This window comes from Macaca fascicularis, chromosome 13 (assembly GCF_037993035.2).
Source record: "Macaca fascicularis isolate 582-1 chromosome 13, T2T-MFA8v1.1".
Lineage (NCBI taxonomy): Eukaryota > Metazoa > Chordata > Mammalia > Primates > Cercopithecidae > Macaca > Macaca fascicularis.
In genome coordinates this window covers 82,408,241-82,425,479 of record NC_088387.1, presented here as the reverse complement: position 1 = coordinate 82,425,479, position 17,239 = coordinate 82,408,241, and the positions used below count along the sequence as shown (strand labels likewise).

Below are 17,239 nucleotides of genomic sequence, written 5' to 3'. Positions count from 1 at the left end.
CATAGTTAGGTGACATCACCTATTCAAAACTCTTTCAGTGGTTTTGAGTAAAAGCTAAACCCCTTAAAATAGTCTTCAAGGCCCCATCTGATCTAATACACCACTTCTACTTGCCATCCATTACCTTGTTAACCTAATCTCTCATCCTCTATCTGCTGTATCCACTAGATGCCAGGAGTATCTCTCTTCTCTCTCAAGTTGTGGTAATCAAAAATGTCTGCAGACGTTACCGTATGTGACCAAAAGTCGCCCCTGACTGAGACCCTTGCTTTAACCCAAGGAGTAAGGACTGCAGGAATCTTGCTTTTTCTTTGAGTTGTGAAGTTCTACCAAAAGCAGACAGCCCGCCCCATAGTGCCTGTATTCCTCAGGTTTTTGATGTTTCCCATAGCGTCAGGTAAGCACAGGCATTATGAACTGTTTCACCATCACATGCCATTCACTTTTTGTAACACTAGCTGTATCCTCACTGCCTTTAACCCAACCAAGCCAGATAAAGGTAACGAATTCACATTATTGGGGGCCTCTTGCTTGAAACCCCTCAGAGTATCAGTCGCCATTATCAGAATCCCAGCTGTTAACAACACAACCAAATTTACTTAGTTTGAGCACAAATGAAATGCATTCAAGATTAGTAGGTGGCTCTCAGTACTTCCTAGGAAGGCAAGAGAGAGAAGCTGAGTGGTGGCTACCTAGCCAAGGGCAGTGCTGAAACCTCAGGAGAGGAATGTCCTGGTGAAGACCGCTTTGTGCTGCCACTGGGTACAAATGCCATAGCTTGTACATGGGCGCACCTGATACCAGGGGCCCAGGTTGCCACACCCTAGCTGGAAAACGGCTTTTATGACTTCTGCTTTGGAGAGGTGATTCACGGGGTGGAAAATTTCCCAAACATAGGAGAGTTGTTCATATACCACTAAAGCTGCCTATAAGCAGAACAATTGTATCAGACTATTGAAAAAAATTAAACCAGAGCATATATTCTCCTCAACTTACTGTTTCCTTTTCTCAGGTAGTGAACATAAGAAACAAACTGAATTTCTACAAATAAGGGTGAGGTGACAATCTATGAATGCTTTTAGAAAAAAAGCAAATTTCATTTTTCCATCATGTTTTGAAGGATACTGGCTTAATTCAGTTATTATTCTCACTGTTGGTTTACAGAATAAACATATAAAATGTATTGCAAATACAAATTATTTTCATTCCAATGGAGAAGAAAATTACAGGCTCAAAAATCAAGTTTAATATCAAAAGAAGTTACATATAAAGGTTTTTACATTTCCGAAAATCTGATAGTTAAATATCCCCAGTCTGATATTGATTGTGATACACTTAGGTGAACCCCTGAAAACTTTTATTTTGAAATTGAAGTTTTTGCTCAGAAACTGGGCAGAACTTTTCACATTCTGACAGAATATAAAACTTAAGTCTAAAAAATATTCGGTAACTTTTTTGTCAAAAACATTAGGCACTTTAGAATATAAAGCAGAAACTCTTACCAAGCACGTGTACCCAACAGCCACACCTCCCGTCTTTGGGGGAATTTGGTTACCTGGAGCTCTGTGGGTACTATATGAATCCTAGAGACAGCAAACTTCTGCTGTACAGCTAACTTACAAGGGCCTGAACCCGGCTGATGGCAGCAAGCCTGCTATAGTCCAGAAGAGTGCGACTTCTCATATTTACATATGAACGCATCTGTCTTTCCAAGGCTAACTTTATAGCATTCCACTGGTACCAAGGAGCCAAATGGTGACATTCTGTCTAAGAACTCGTGGTTCCTGGCTTCGAATGAAGTTGACACTATCTTGGATGCACCAGTTTTTTCTTCAGGACTCAAGCACTTTTTAATTCCAGGTTCATCTGTGTGACTGTCCTTGGAATTCAAAGGGATGCTGCTCTCTTTACAATCTGTAAGGCGCCTGTGGTGATCTTCACTAAGCAACAATACAATGGTTCCGCCAACATGAAGCACTCTGACAAAAAAAAAATGGTAATTGCTATCTTTCTCCCTTTCTAGACAACAAACAATCCCACTGCATTTAAAATATTTCGTGTTTTTAATTTGAAATTTAATTTTATCCATTTAAATACAAGGATTTTTGATAATTAGGTAGTATCTTCTATAATGTATATTCATTATAGTAATTATGAAATCCCTAGTACAAATCTGCTTTAATTATCTATTTTTACTCCACTTAAAAGGCAAGCCTCAAAGTAATTTGTAGTCACAGTCTAATAAATGATTGTACAAAGGAAAAGGCGAATGACAGAATCCTAAAGACTGCATGTATTAAAAGCAGTAGGCTGACAGCAGAAGAAAGTTAACAGGAAAGAGTTAGGACACGAACAAAGAAATGGCAAAGCAAAAATCAGAAAAAGAAGGGCAGATCTTGAAATGTCAGCTTTTTGAGGAGAATGCATTTACTCAATTATCAAAGTCTGTGTAGCACTTATGTGGAAAAAGTGATGACAACACTTGCCTGTGTCCCGCACACAGCCCTGGAAGTTGCTAAGAGATCACTGAACATCTCTTTGGAAGAGAGAGGCAAGTAAAGGGAGTGAAATGCTACAATCAAGGCAGGCATGAGGGGCTTGGGAACATGAGGTGGGTCCCAAACCCGGGCATGGGAGAAAGGGGAGCATTTCCCAGAGGAAGATACCTGTGCTGTGAGTTAAAAGATAAGCAGGAATGAGCCAGGCAAAGCGACGGCAAGCGGCTGCAGCAAGGGAGGATGCTGGAAGCAGAAAAAGCAGCAAAGATGGGAGGAAGTAGAGGGGAGGCAGCTCTGAAAGCAGCTCAGTGGGTGGGTGAGTCAGAGCGGGTGGGAGGTGGAGGGAGGAGGGGAGTAAGGAGTTCAGCTTGGAATTTGCTGATGTACCTAAGGAACACGTAAGTGTGGATTCCACCAGACTGCTGGATACACAGCCTGGAGTAATGGAAAAGACCAGGCCTTGAGGTAAAGATATAGTAAATGGTAGCTAAAGCCATAATGGTGGATGGGATCATCTGGGGTGGCAGTACAGGTTGAGAAGAGAAAATGGGACAAGGAGCCAGAGATTTCACGTTTTAAAAGTGACAGAGGAGAAGACCCATGAAATAAACATCCTCAGAGAAAATCTGGACAACAGTGATGTCAAGGAAGCCAAAGAAGTACAGTTTCAAGAAGGAAACAGTTTCAACAGTGTTAAATGCTATAGGGCCAGCATGGTGGCTCATGCCTGTAATCCCAACATTTTGGGAGGCTGAGGTAGGAGGATCACTTGAGCCCAGGAGTTTGAGACCAGTCTGGGCAACATGGCAAAACATGTCTCTACTAAAAAAACACAAAAATCAGCCAGGTGTGGCAGCGTGTGCCTGTAGTCCCAGCTACTTGGGAGGCTGGGATGGGAGGACTGCTTGAGCCCAGGGGGCAGAGGTTGCAGTGAGCTGAGATTGCACCAGTGCACTCTAGTCTGGGCAACAGAGAGAAACTCTGTCTTTAAAATAAAATAAAAAATATATAAATACAATAAAATAACAAATGCTATAGGACTAATAGGTGATCAGGATTATGAGAAATCATCAGTGACCCCAGGGACAGCAATCCTAGCTGAAGGCAGGAGCAGATGCTCGTCTGCCAGGGTGGAGTGGGACTGGAAAGTGAGGAAGCAGAGGTGTCAAGTGTAGCCTATTATTTCAAGAAGTTCAGCTGTACAGGCGAAGAAACAGAGTGGCAGCTAAAGGACCAAGAGTTAAGTGGAATCTGCCTCATGCCCAGCAAAAATCTAAGAAGCTTAGGTAGCATTCCCTAGTCTAATCCATCAGCAAAGCTACACAATTCTGTCTCTAAATTGTATCACATATTTGTCTACTTCATTCATAGTTTGCCGGGACCACAGCAACAATCTGGTAGACAGGTCTTGTTTCCATTCTTGTCACCCCTCCCACTCTGTCTTCCATTTCCACACAGAAGACAAATGTAAATTCTCTGCTAACTCCTCAGTTGCTCGCACTGTACTTCAAATACATTCTAACTCCCTTACTCTGGCAACCAAGGTTCCTACACAATCTGACCCTCACCTACCTTTCTGATGTCACAGCCTGCTTTCTTTGCTTACTGACCTCCTTCAGCTGCTCAAACTCACCAAACTGCTTCTCACCGTAGGACATTTGGACTTGCTGTTCACCCCGCATTTATCACTCACGCTCATCATTCACGTCCCACAGTCAAATACCACTTTCCCAGAGAGGCCTTTCCTGACTACCTAGCTAGGGTAACCACTACTTTTCTCTCACTCTAAAGCAAAACATTTTGTTTTATGTCCATCACAGTACCAGTCATGATCTGATATTATCCAGTTTGTTTACTGATTAACCATCTGTCTTCTCACAATGAATGGGCAGAGACCTTGCCTGTCCTATTCACTGCAGTAATCCCCAGGGCCAAGTACATGGAAGTGCATAGGAGATGCAAAGACTTCCAAACGTGTCTGGGGAAGGGATAAATGAATCTCCTGGAAAGAACCAGCAGATGAGTAGGCAGAAGATAAAAATGAGAAGTGGGCAGAGTGTGATCCTTGAGGAGGAAGGAACTGAGAGGATAAACCCTCACAGGAAGAGGGAAACCTCTTCTACTGAGCAAGGAGGAAGTGGATGGGAAAATGAGTACTCCTGCAGACATCAACTGAAATAACTTTTTGGGGCAACAGTTTAGCAATAATGTATCAAAAATATGAAATGTGCATAACCTTTGACCCAGCAATCTCACTTCTAGGAAATTATCCTAAGAAAACGTAATAGTAGAAGTGGTAGTAGAATAATAGCGATAATAATGGTGATATAGCTAATATTTATTGAGGATTTAATATGTGCCAGTCAGTTGGAAATGCTCTGTATTATATATCATTTAACCTTCAGAATTATCTAAGTATGTTCTATAGCATTGTCATTTTGCAGATGAAGAAACTGGTACTGTGGTGCTTGGTCGTACAGTTAAGTTTGAAAAACCATGCAAGGATGTTCAAAGAATAGTTTTTTATTAAAATAAAAAATTGAGGATTATCTAAATATTAATCCATAAGCACTGGTTGCATAATGGTACATACATATAATGTGGCAACCCCTGAAAATTATAATGTATATTATAACAACTGATCAGAAAGGAGATTCATGACACTACTGAGTAGAAAAAAAGCAATGTTACAGTATAGTAAGTTAAGGATAATCCCATTTATGTAGAGTAGAAAACATGTATCTTTTTGTACATATATACATGGCAAGATGCCTAGAATTTTCTCTATCTAAAACACACGGCTCATATTTTAAATTGGTGACCCATTATTTACACAGCAGGCTCTTGACATTTATGTTATCAAATGCCCACCTAAACAATTTAATATCAACTGAACTCTTATATTCATGTCCATTCATAACTATATGCATTCTAGGTTCTCTTCTTTACCAATTTAGACGATCAGAAAAATGCATATCCATGCCTCATTGTTTCAACCTCTCAAAGAAATGCTTCCATTGAATTATATTCCCTTACGTCATTAGAAACCATAAGATGAATACTTTCACATTTTCATTTCACAGCTGCTATAGTTTGGATGTTTGTCCCACTATACCTCATGTTGAAATATGATCTCCAGTGTTGGAGATGGGGCCTAATGGGAAGTGTTTGGGTTACGTCGGCAGATATCTCATGAATAGATTAATGCTGTCCCTGTGAGGGGCGATGAGTGAGTTCTCACTCTATTAGTTCTAGGGAAAGCTGGTTGTTAAAAAGAGCCTGGCACCTCCCCCTTCTCCCTCTTGCTTCCTCTCTTGCCATGTGATCTCTGCACACTGGGTTTGCCTTCTGACATGAGTGGAAGCACCCTCGGGCCCTCATCACAAACTGAGCAGATGCTGGCACTGTGCTTCTTTTACAGACTGCGGAATCACGAGCCAAGTAAACCTGTTTTTTTTACAAGCTGTCCAGCCTCCAGTACTCCTTCATAGCAACAGAAAATGGACAAAGACAACAACAAATAATAAAGGTGTTGCTCATTCTATGTTATGGAAGGTTCTTTATGTAACAGAATTTTGTTCTGTTGTTTAGCAGCTGAGTGATCATAAGAAAGTTAATCTTTCCGTGCCCCGGATTCTCATCTGTTACGTGTGGTGGATTAACACACAGAAGGCAGGTTTTTTTTTTTTTTTTGTGAGGGATAGAAGCAAATATGTAAAATTTTGCTTCAGACCACTGAAATATAGGTCACTATTTCATACATTCAAATCTCAGTACATAATAGAAAATTAGTATTTTTTCTGAATAAAATTTATAAGATAATATGGATAACATTTATTTCAATTATAAACTTCTGACTTAAAACCCTTAGAAAATTAAGCTACGAAAACTCTGGGAAATTACTATAAGGCAATCAGACCTTAGCTGAAGAGCTATGATGTATTTCGGTTAAATGCCCAGTAGCTAAAAAAATTATGAAAATAAATTCAGCAACTTACCTTTCCATTTCTTGTAGAATGCTTTTGATGTCTTTTCCTAACTTAAACTTTTTCCCAAATGGAATGTCAGAAATAATAATATCAACACTTTCTGAAGGCAATGGCAATTCTGAAATACAGAAATCAGAGAATCCTATTACAGTAAGGTCAAATATTTACAACCTAAATAATGAGAAAACTGAAGTACACAGGATTATTTTTGCATAATAGATAAAATTTAGGGTTGCTAATATTGTTTTAAAGTAATTACAAGATCCCAAAATGCTTTCACAATCACTAATGATAAATGATATAGTTATTGTAGTCTGTTCGTCGAAAATTGGTTTTTCAGATACAATAAAATGTAAGTTAAGCAGAATTTTAAATTAACCAGAAAACTCAATTCTCTAAATATACAGCTTGTATAGAAAGCTGCTAGCTCCACTAAGTTGCCTAGAAAAATCTTCTACAAAATTATATTCTACAACTTTCATTTCCTATTTTAAAACTGTACATTTAGATCTACTTGTTTTTGAGGGAGACGATCCATAGCTATGATTGTATTTTTAAAGGAGAACCTGGAAGGTTAAGAATATCTATTAAGTCCTAAGACTAGAGAAAAGGCTATATAATCAATAATCAACACAATGATTATCACTAAAAATTATAGTGTCTGATTATTCTAAATTGCTTTATTATCTTAATGTTTTCTTCTCAGAAGTTACATTATCAGAAGGTAACAAAGACTCTACCCTAACATCCACATCTTCCGGATGTACTTTCCACTTTTTACCTACTTTACTTCTCATCCATCTCCTAAATTAAGTTAAATACTCATAAGACGGATGTCCCAGTTTTCATTTTGAATAGTACCTAATTTTGCAGAAATGTAATGAAATTTAAATAATCTTCACTAAATATCAAAAGTTTCTGTTGGTAGGAAATTTAATAAAAAATGCTTTGTAATCTGGGAAAGTCTAATGACTACTTGGCTAGATCTCTCCTAGTTCTAACCCTTATGTGGGGTTAACAGAAGAAGAGATTATTCAAAAAAAAAAAATAAGAGGATAATATTCTTTTAAGCTGAGACAGGAATTCCTTTTTTCCAAGTTATGTTTTAACCTCATGGTTTTAGGGTGTTGATATAGTACACATCCATTTACAAAATGACTAAAGACAATATATGAACAATGAAGGCAACCATAGTTCTCAAATGTTTTATTTATGAGGAAGCATGTAGTAATTTACTTTTGAATTTAATCCCAAGTCTGTCTTTTGCCTTACACTACACAGAAATACAGTACCTACATATGAGTTAGCTGCCCATTATGTCCAGGTTTAGTAACACTAATTTTTTTCTTCTGGGTCTCCATTTTTATTGGGAACTTTGCTGCTCTATATTATATAATATGCTAAACTGCTTTAAATAATTTTAGAAGTTGAATACATAAACTTCATATAGATAGAAGAGAATAATTTTTTTAAAAAAATCTCCAGAACTAAGTTGTGTCATCTTCCAATAGAGCATAAAATAAAGCTTTTGTTGATGTGGCTGAGAGCATAAGCTCTGGTGTAAGACAGCTTGCATTTGGCTCTGCTGCTCACGAGCTGTGGGACTTTGGGAAATTACTGCTTCAATTTCTTCATCTGTAAAATGGAATAAGAATATGTACCTCAGAAGTCAATAAAAGAGGTAATATATGGAAGACATGTAACAGGGCCTGGCACAAAGTGAGCACTCAGTAACTGTTAGCTGCTTTGTGGTCATTATTTATAATGTCCCTCTCCGACGTCAATGGGAGATGACAGCCAGGTGGAAACCAGTGTGCCATCCTTCAAAAAAGCTTTGCAGAACACAGTATCCCCTTCTCTCTCATTCTTGGACATCCAAGGTTGAGGTAAGGCAACTACTTCCAGGTGGGCCTCTCTCCTACTCTCCTTTCCTCTATCAGTGGTTCTCAAAGTGTGGTCCCCACAGCAGCAGCATCAGTATCATCTGGAAAGTACAACTTAGTGCGTATTAGAATCAACTGAAAGGTCTTTATAAAACAGATTGTTGTCCCCACCTCCATAGGTTTAGATGCAGATACTCCTAGAACCGTGAGCACCTGACCCATACGACTCAACATACAGTAAAATCTTTTAAATTATTAGATGCTCTGAATACTGCTCGTGAACAAAAAATTTGCTTGTAACTAATGAGCTAAGATTCTGAAATAGAAACATAGCTCAAAACAAGTAAAAATCATCTCTTTTTTATATCTCTGCAGGATGATTCAAGAACATGAAAAAAATTTAGTTTTAAAATACCAGTTGTTTTGAAGAAAGAAAAACTGCCCTATTTTTCCTACTTCCAGGAGAAAAACGGGTAAAAATTTACTAAACCTCAGGATTATGGCCCCAAGATACTTTCTTCCAAAGGGATTTATGGGCCTTCAAGATGTCTTTTCATGCATATATTTAAACTAAAGACCAGGTTCATTGCGCACTTTTATAAAATTGAGCATATCCTTCTTCCTATTTTTGTTCCTTGTTCTTTCTGCTGTTTATTCTTTCTATTGTCCAGGTTTATGATATTCAGATTCTGTCTCCTAACAGTAATTCCCATAATTGTTCAAACTTACTTCTATAGTTAATTTCATCCTTATCACTAATTATTTTGCTTTTATTTTCTCCATTTCTCAGCTGATTAATCTCTCAATCCCTGGAATTAAATAGTTTTCCCCATAAGGGCTTAGTTGTGAAATGTTGTCTGAACTTTTTCATATTTCAAAATGTTTGGCTTTAAGATGATGTTTTGGTTAGGCATAATATTTTTGGGTCACACTTTGCTTCGGTAACTTTGTAAATAACCACTCTTCTATTGTCAAATGCTCTGTAACATTTTCTTTCCATTGTGGCCAAAATATATTTTGAGGTTTATTGCATTAGATTATGACCTTCTCTTGTTTGGTTGCTGAATTTGTTTTTTTGATGATTACTATTCTTTTTCTCATTTCAGTAAATACAAGAAGGGGGTAAAGCTTTCAATGAAATTTCAATCTGCCGTCTTAATCAAGAAGTCCATAAACATTAGTCTTAAACATGCAAAATGTAGTCTGGCATCTGGATTGGGTCACCATACAATTTACAGACCAAATGAACATTTCTGAGAAGCGAATGCTAGAAATAACTATGCTAGTTATTTTATATGAAAATCATATGCTTGAAATATTTGAAATATTTATTATCCAATAAACTGGCTTATTATGGTGGCCCTAAAAACATCTGTGCAAAATGAAATTTTTAAGTTTAACAAATGACTACTTTTTTTTGAGAAAAAATATTTTGCCTACAGTGCTAATATCGGAACAAGTTCTGGTAAATGAAGTATACTTTCAGTTCAATTTTTTCATATGGGAAGGGTAAATATTTCAGCCCTCCAGTTCAGTCCCTCCACTGACAGTGCCTTTGACAAATATGTTCACAATACAAAACGCAAATTACCTCTATCATTCTTTTAATTGTTTTACCAAATTTAGATGATACAAAGTTAAGGCCTTCACAAATTCATTCCATTCCATTCCATTCTAGACTACAAATTTACCCAATTACAATAAGGAAAGTCATCAGGAGATTCTTTCCATACCATATCCAAAGTAAATTTACAGAATTTCATAATTAAGTCTTGTGCATTGTTGAGCTTTCAATAATTTGTTCATTTCTTCCTTCGGGTTTTTAGGAAAAGATGATCAATGTCTTCCTGCTGCCAGCTTTGTTTTTAACAACTGTAATTCACCAAAAAATTCAAACCTCATGTATTTTGACACTTCATTTGTTGAATCCTTTGATTACAGATTTCTAGTATATTCTGAATAAAATGCCATCAAAATTAGGCAACTTTTTTTGGTAAAGTTTACAGCACTATCCTAGGACACTTTGGCTGATTTACAGAGCAATTCTTTGAAGGCTTACACTTTAAAATCCAACTGATGGACAAGCAGAGAAAGTGTACTGCTATGCGGAAGTATTTTTTTGCATTCAGTCATCTTCATCACAAATAGTTTGCAGTTCAGCTATTCTGTGTATATTTTAAAAAGAAGGACGGGTGCAGTGGTTCACGCCTGTAATCCCAGCACTTTGGGAGGCCAAGGCAGGTGGATCATGAGGTCAAGAGATCAAGACCATCCTGGCCAACATGGTGAAACCCTGTCTCTACTAAAAATACAAAAATTAGTTGGGCGTGATGGCATGCGCCTGTAGTCTCAGCTACTCGGGTGGCTGAGGTGGGAGAACTGCTTGAAGCCAGGAGGCGGAGGTTGCAGTGATCTGAGATCGCGCCACTGTACTCCAGTCTGGCGATAGTGAGAGTCCGTCTCAATGAAAAAAAAAAAAAAAAAGTGGCCAGGTATGGGGTGGCTCACACCTGTAATCCCAGCACTCTGGAAGGCTGAGCTGGGAGGATCAATTAAGACCAACCTGGGCAATACAGTGAGACCCCACCTCTATTTTTTTTAAAAACGAACATTAGCCAGGCATGGTGGTGAGCGCCTCCTACAATCCCAGCTACTTGGGAAGCTGAGATGGGAGGACTGCCTGAGCCCAAGAGTTCGTTCAAGGCTGCAGTAAGCTATAATCAGACCACTGCACTCTAGTGGGTGACAGAGCAAGTCCCTGTCTTAAAAAAAAACAAAATTCAATTATTTTGACAAATGTCTATTTCAATGGACACTGCAGCCTGTTGGGAGATAATTATGATTTATACAGGTGTAACAATGAATTTCAAGTGCCTTTCTGCTCCATAGGTTTTAGTAAGAATATTAATTTTTAGCATGATGTTGTGGCCCACCACAGTAATGCATAAGCACACAGATGGGCAATGCCGAACTGAATTTACAGTAGCATTCACAAAGAAGTTACATCTTTGACAAAAAAAAACCCGACGAAATTTCTAAGAATTAGGGTAAAAAGGAAACAAAGCTACTACTGGAATTGACTTAACTGATTATCTTTCTAAATCATATAATGATAATGATACAAAACTGGCAACACTTAACTGTCTGCAAAGGTCTGCTAATGAAGCGAGCACACTAACAGTACCAGCTTCATTTTGCTTAGGTACGTAACAAAACTCACAATTGAATGTGAGCAAAATAAGTTTAGAAGAATAGCCATTTGATCTAAAAGGAAAGTCATACTTCACAGAGTGATATTTTAAATGTATTTTCTTCAGTTGCATGTGATAAATAGTTGGCTTTGGGCCTAGCATTCTTAGAATTACTAAGTTTTTATTTTTTTCCTTCAACTTTTAAGTTCCAGGGTATATGTGCAGGATGCATGGGTTTGCTACAGATCAACCCATCACCTTGGTAATAAGTCCAGCATCCATTAGCTATTCTTCCTAATGCTCTCCCCTCCCCTCTGGCCTCCCTCGACAGACCCTTGTGTGTGTTGTCCCCCACCCATGTGTCCATGTGTTCTCATCGTTTAGCTCCCACTTATAAGTGAGAATATGCAGTGTTTGGTTTTCTGTTCCTGCGTTAGTTTGCTCAGAATAACAGCTTCAAGCGCCATCCATGTCCCTGCAAAGGACAATATCTTGTTCCTTTTTATGTTTACATAGTATTTTATGGTATATATGTACTACATTTTCTTTATCCAGTCTATCGTTGATGGGCATTTGGGTTGATTCCATGTCTTTGCTATCGTGAATAGTGCTCAAGTGAACATACGTGTGCATGTATCTTTATAATAGAATGATTTATATTCCTTTGGATATATACAATGTAATGGAACTGCTGGGTCAAATGGTATTTCTGCCTCCGGATCTTTGAGGAATCACCACACTGTCTTCCCAACAGTTGAACTCATTTATACTCCCACCAACAGTGTAAAGGCATTCCCTTTTATCCACAACCTCACCACCATCTGTTGTTTCTGGACTTTTTAATAACTGCCATTCTGACTGGCATGAGATGGTATCTCATTGTGGTTTTGATTCGCATTTCTCTAATGATCAGTGATGTTGAGCTTTTCTTTGTATGTTAGTTGGCTGCATGAATGTCTTCTTTTGAGAAGTGTCTGCTCATGTCTTTTGCTCACTTTTTAATGGGGTTGCTTTTTTCTTGTAAATTTGTTAGGCCAAGGTGGGTGGATTGCCTGAGCTCAGGAGTTTGAGACCAGCCTGGCTAACAAGGTGAAACACTGTCTTTACTAAAAATACAAAAATTAGCTGGGGGTGATGGCGTGTGCCTGTAATCCCAGCTACTTGGGAGGCTGAGGCAGGAGAATTGCTTGAACCTGGGAGGTGGAGGTTACAGTGAGCCAAGATTGCACACTGCACTCCAGCCTGGGCAACAGGGCAAGACTGTCTCAAAAAACAACAAAAAAAAATTTGTTTAAGAGCTACTGAGTTTTAAGGTAAATGCTTGATGCCTCTATAAACAGACTTGTTTCATTTGGTCAGTGATATCGCCATGGTCTTCACAGTAGGACTGTAAATATCAACAAATATTGACTCAATTATATGTTCATCAGCTGTCTTAAGAAATAGAAACTCAACACTTACTTTTTCATTAAAAATGCATTTTTAAAACCTTATTGCTTCTGAGTTTGTTACAAAATAGAAGTGTTACCAAACAATAAAAAAGGACTTATACCATATAATAAATGATAAAGCTTTTGCAGCAAGAACATGTGAACTACTCTCTATGTTGAACTTATCCCCTATTTTCTACGCATATTTCATATACACCTACCCCATCACTTTCCACATTTCCCTCTGATTTCCCAAATGGGCAGCCTGGCAGCTTCATGAATCTTGCAGTATACGGCATGGGCCATAAGACACCTGCCCAGAACACCAAGGCCAAGCCAGCAGAGGCAGGACAGGCAGCAGAGGAGAAAACACACCAGTATAAGAGAAAATGCAAACACCACATTATGGGGTGCTTATGGGTGTCCTGAAAAAAGCACGCCATCTTATACAAGAATGGAAACACTTGAGAACAAAGCACAACTGTTGCCAATAATCTTGTTATAAATCTACACTTAAGTGATGTGTGATAGGCTACAGAATGCCTAACTGGAAGGAAAGAAAATATTTCCTTTTAGCTATAATTTTGCCATTTTAATTAAACCATAAATGTGTTTCTTTTGCTCAAATATGTTTATGTTATAGTTTCCATCTTATACTGAGAATGTATACATATCTGCAGATTTAAAAAAGCCTAATGACTAATTGCTATTTCCTAAGATAACTTGTAACATAATATTCATTTGATTCCAAATTTTCATAATGATTAAAACTTAGGAATAAATACATATGATTTCTTCATGTTGAAAGAGTGTCTCAAAAAAAAAAAAACCAGAGTCTCACCATGTCACCTAGGCTGAAGTGCAGTGGCACAATCTAGGGTCACTGCAACCTTCACCTCTTGGGTTCAAGCGATTCTTCTGCCTCACCCTCCCGAGTAGGTGGGACTACAGCCACCAAGCCTGGCTAATTTTTTTTGTTTCTGTATTTTTAGTAGAGACAGGGTTTCACCATGTTGGCCAGGCTGGTCTCAAACTCCTGAGCTCAACTGATCCACCTGCCTCAGTCTTCCAAAGTGTTGGGATTACAGGCATAAAGCCACTGCACCCGGCTAAGATCATTTCTTTTTATATTAGTTGAGGGTTATAAAACAAAGTGAATGCTTATTAAAAAGGTAGAAAAAATAAAAGTCATTAAAGCACACAGAAGCTGAAGATTGTGATTTTGCAGAAATGTAAGTCATAATGGGAATGAATATTACTAACTTCCTAGATATACCAACATACCAATGCTTACAGATGTCTTACTAATTCATGCTGTGCGTTAGACACTGTACTCTGTGTGTTTATGTAATAAATCCTCATCACAGCTTTATGCAGTGGCATTATAATCTTCACATTATAGATGAGAAAATAAAGAGAGGTCCAGTTTTTCTGCTGAAGGCCACACAGTGGAAAAATGATGGTGGAGCTAGGATTTATACTTGGTGTGACTCTTAAAGTCACTAAGTGTTCTTAATTCCTACAGTAAAAAGGCATGAGATCCCTTAAGGGATTCGTAGATCTCAACATTCTAAATTGTATTTATAATTAGAGCTCTTAAAAACCAAATTAATGAAGAAAATAAATGCTTTTATCTAGCCTGAATGTCTACCTCTAAAGTAGGTGCCATAAAGGGCTAATTATTAGTTAAAATTGGCCCCTGTATTAGCAAGACATATAGTTCCTCCTAGACCGAAACTTAAAGAGGTTGTGATGCTGAAATAACCTGAAACAGATGTTTTATTCTTTCCTTCAGAAAGTTATCCTAAAAACAATTCACAGAAGAATCATCTACAAATGACATTAACATGAAAAAGTTTCTCTCAGTAGTAAAGAAAGGTAAATTTAAGCAAACCTATCAAATGCGTAGAGTTGAAAAAACTGTAATAAACATTATAACATGTGACCTGTTTTAAGGTCCATTCTCCTCCCTCTGCCTTCCCCTGCTCCTAGAAGTGCATGCTCAGCCGCTCAGGCACTGGATCCCATCCTTTCTTAGGGCCTGGATACAGCAGACAAGCGGTTCTCCTCTCTCCTCCGTCATGCCAAATTCCTCCTTTTCATTTGATTTTTCTTGTTAGTGAGATCAAACATTCTAGATACAAAAAAATTCTAATTTCTATCTTAAAAAAATTCCTTGCTTGATCCCCGATATCCTTTCTTTCAGTTACCGCCCCATTTCTATGCTCTCCTTATTAGCCAAACTGCTCGACAGAATGCTCTCAACTAGTTGTTTTCAAGTTATCTCCTCCCATTCTCTCAAGAGCCCCTCCAGGGAAGCTGCTGTTGACTTCTGCAGTCACCAGGCCTCATCGTACTTCACCAATGAGAAGCAGCTGACACGGCTGATCTATCTATCTTCCCTGGATTCTTACACTCTTACATCACTGGCTGTTCCTTTACCAGATGCTCACCTTCCCGAATTGTATTCGGAAGTATTCGAATATTCATCTGAGTATTCTAAGGTTCAGTCCCCTTTCCCCTCTCTACTTAAACTCACTCCCTAGGAGATTTCATGAAACTAAATGTTCTCTATACCAGTGATGCTCAACCTCTCCCCTAAACTCCAGATTTGGATACTGAGGTACTAACTTGATATCTTCACTTAGAGTCTAATAATCGTGTGAAATTTAACAGGTCCTAAACTCTAACTTGATCCACCATCCATCTTCCCCACCTCAGTAATGACAACTCCATCCTCTAGCTGCTTAAGCCAGAAAGCCTAGAATGTTCTCTCTCATACTCCACATCCAATCTGACGACAAATCCTGTTGGCTCTGTCTGCCAAATATATATCTGACCTTCTCTCAACACCTCCTTGAATACCACCTTGGACCAGGCCACTGTCATTTCTTACCTGGATTATAACTGGAGTTGCCACAGTATCCTAATTAGTCTCTTTGTTTCCATCCTGCCCTCACTAAAGTCCAAGAGGAATCCTTTCAAAAACGAAGATTTATGCAGTTACCTGGTGCCACAGAGAACCTTTAAAACACACACACAAACAGTGGAGCACTTCCATTTTTTAAATGAAATCTTATAGAAAATGCCCTCTAAAGTGAAAATACATAAAAGTGGAGCTGGGAGTGCAACAGCGGTCCAATGGCCAACTCAGTACTCCCTCCCTCATGCCTACAAGGTGCTTTGGAGAATGTAAAGGGATTGAAAACTCACTGCTCTGGAACAACTTACGAAGCAATTTCAGTTTTCTTAAAGGTTTCAAAGAAATAGCATTCTTAAAGAAATTAGGGATTATGAAAGCCTGCAGTCTAGTCATCCCTTAGTTTGCTCTAGAAACTTGTGTCTCCCGCACAGAGTCCTATTAAAAACCTTGGCAGAACAGCAAACAACTATGAGATCTCAATCAACAAAACAATTTCTTCTTTGGGGATGCTTTACTATGCTTTTATGCAAGTTATCCTAGTATTTTCTTCTGTTGATACTCATCTTTACTACTTTTCCACTACAACAAAATTTTAAAAATAATATTACGTTCCTCCTGATTATAGGTTTGATATTGGGAACTATCTACTACCTATCACTGTCAACAGAATACAATGTTCTTAACTGGGAATTAAATGCACTCATGATTTAAGGGAGAGATATATATTTGGGAAACAGGGAATAAAACAAGGAATAGTTTTTAAAAATAGTCTAAATACCATGGACCTCAGGAAGATATTATTATTATTATTATTATTTTTTGAGATGGAGTCTTGCTCTGTTGCCCAGGCTGGAATATGGTGGCACGATCTCAGCTCACTGCAAGCTCTGCCTCCCGGGTTCACGTCATTCTCCTGCCTCAGCCTCCCGAGTAGCTGGGACTACAGGCGCCTGCCACCACGCCCAGCTAATTTTTTGTATTTTTAGTACAGACAGGGTTTCACCATGTTAGCCAGGATGGTCTAGATTTCCTGACCTTGTGATTCGCCCGCCTTGGCCTCCCAAAGTGCTGGGATTACAGGTGTGAGCCACTGCACCTGGCTGAAAATACTATTTTGATTGGTCTCAGTAGACTTGATTCCTAGTCACGTGTGTCACTGCTGACTCCCCTTCATTAAACAGAGGTTAATACTTTCCCTCTACCTCACAGGGTGACCAACTGTCCTGGTTTACTCCAGATTTGCTGATTTTAGCACTGCAAGTCCTGGTTTAGCAAATTGGGATGGATAGTTAGCTTACTCCTATGTATCTCAGGGATACTATCTA

General features: G+C 38.5%; 1 protein-coding gene across 15 annotated transcripts in view; it reads right to left on the bottom strand.

Moving 5' to 3' along the window:
• Positions 1-1,223: 1,223 nt before the first annotated feature.
• Positions 1,224-17,239, bottom strand: part of THUMPD2 (THUMP domain 2 tRNA and snRNA guanosine methyltransferase) — a 40,734-nt gene continuing 24,718 nt past the window's right edge. For 10 of the 15 annotated variants that reach the window (XR_012422469.1, XR_012422471.1, XR_012422470.1 and 7 more), the window contains 2 exons: positions 6,497-6,605; positions 1,224-1,979 (listed from right to left, as the gene is read on the bottom strand). Coding sequence is in view for 8 of the 15 variants with exons in the window: in XM_005576036.4 (XP_005576093.3) it covers positions 1,655-1,979; positions 6,497-6,605 (434 nt within the window). In the remaining 7 variants the exon portion in view is untranslated. Of the gene's footprint in view, positions 1,980-6,496; positions 6,606-14,092; positions 15,126-15,887; positions 16,016-17,239 lie in introns of those variants that run through there. The other 5 variants (XM_074011929.1, XM_074011930.1, XR_012422467.1 and 2 more) reach the window with 3 other exon arrangements.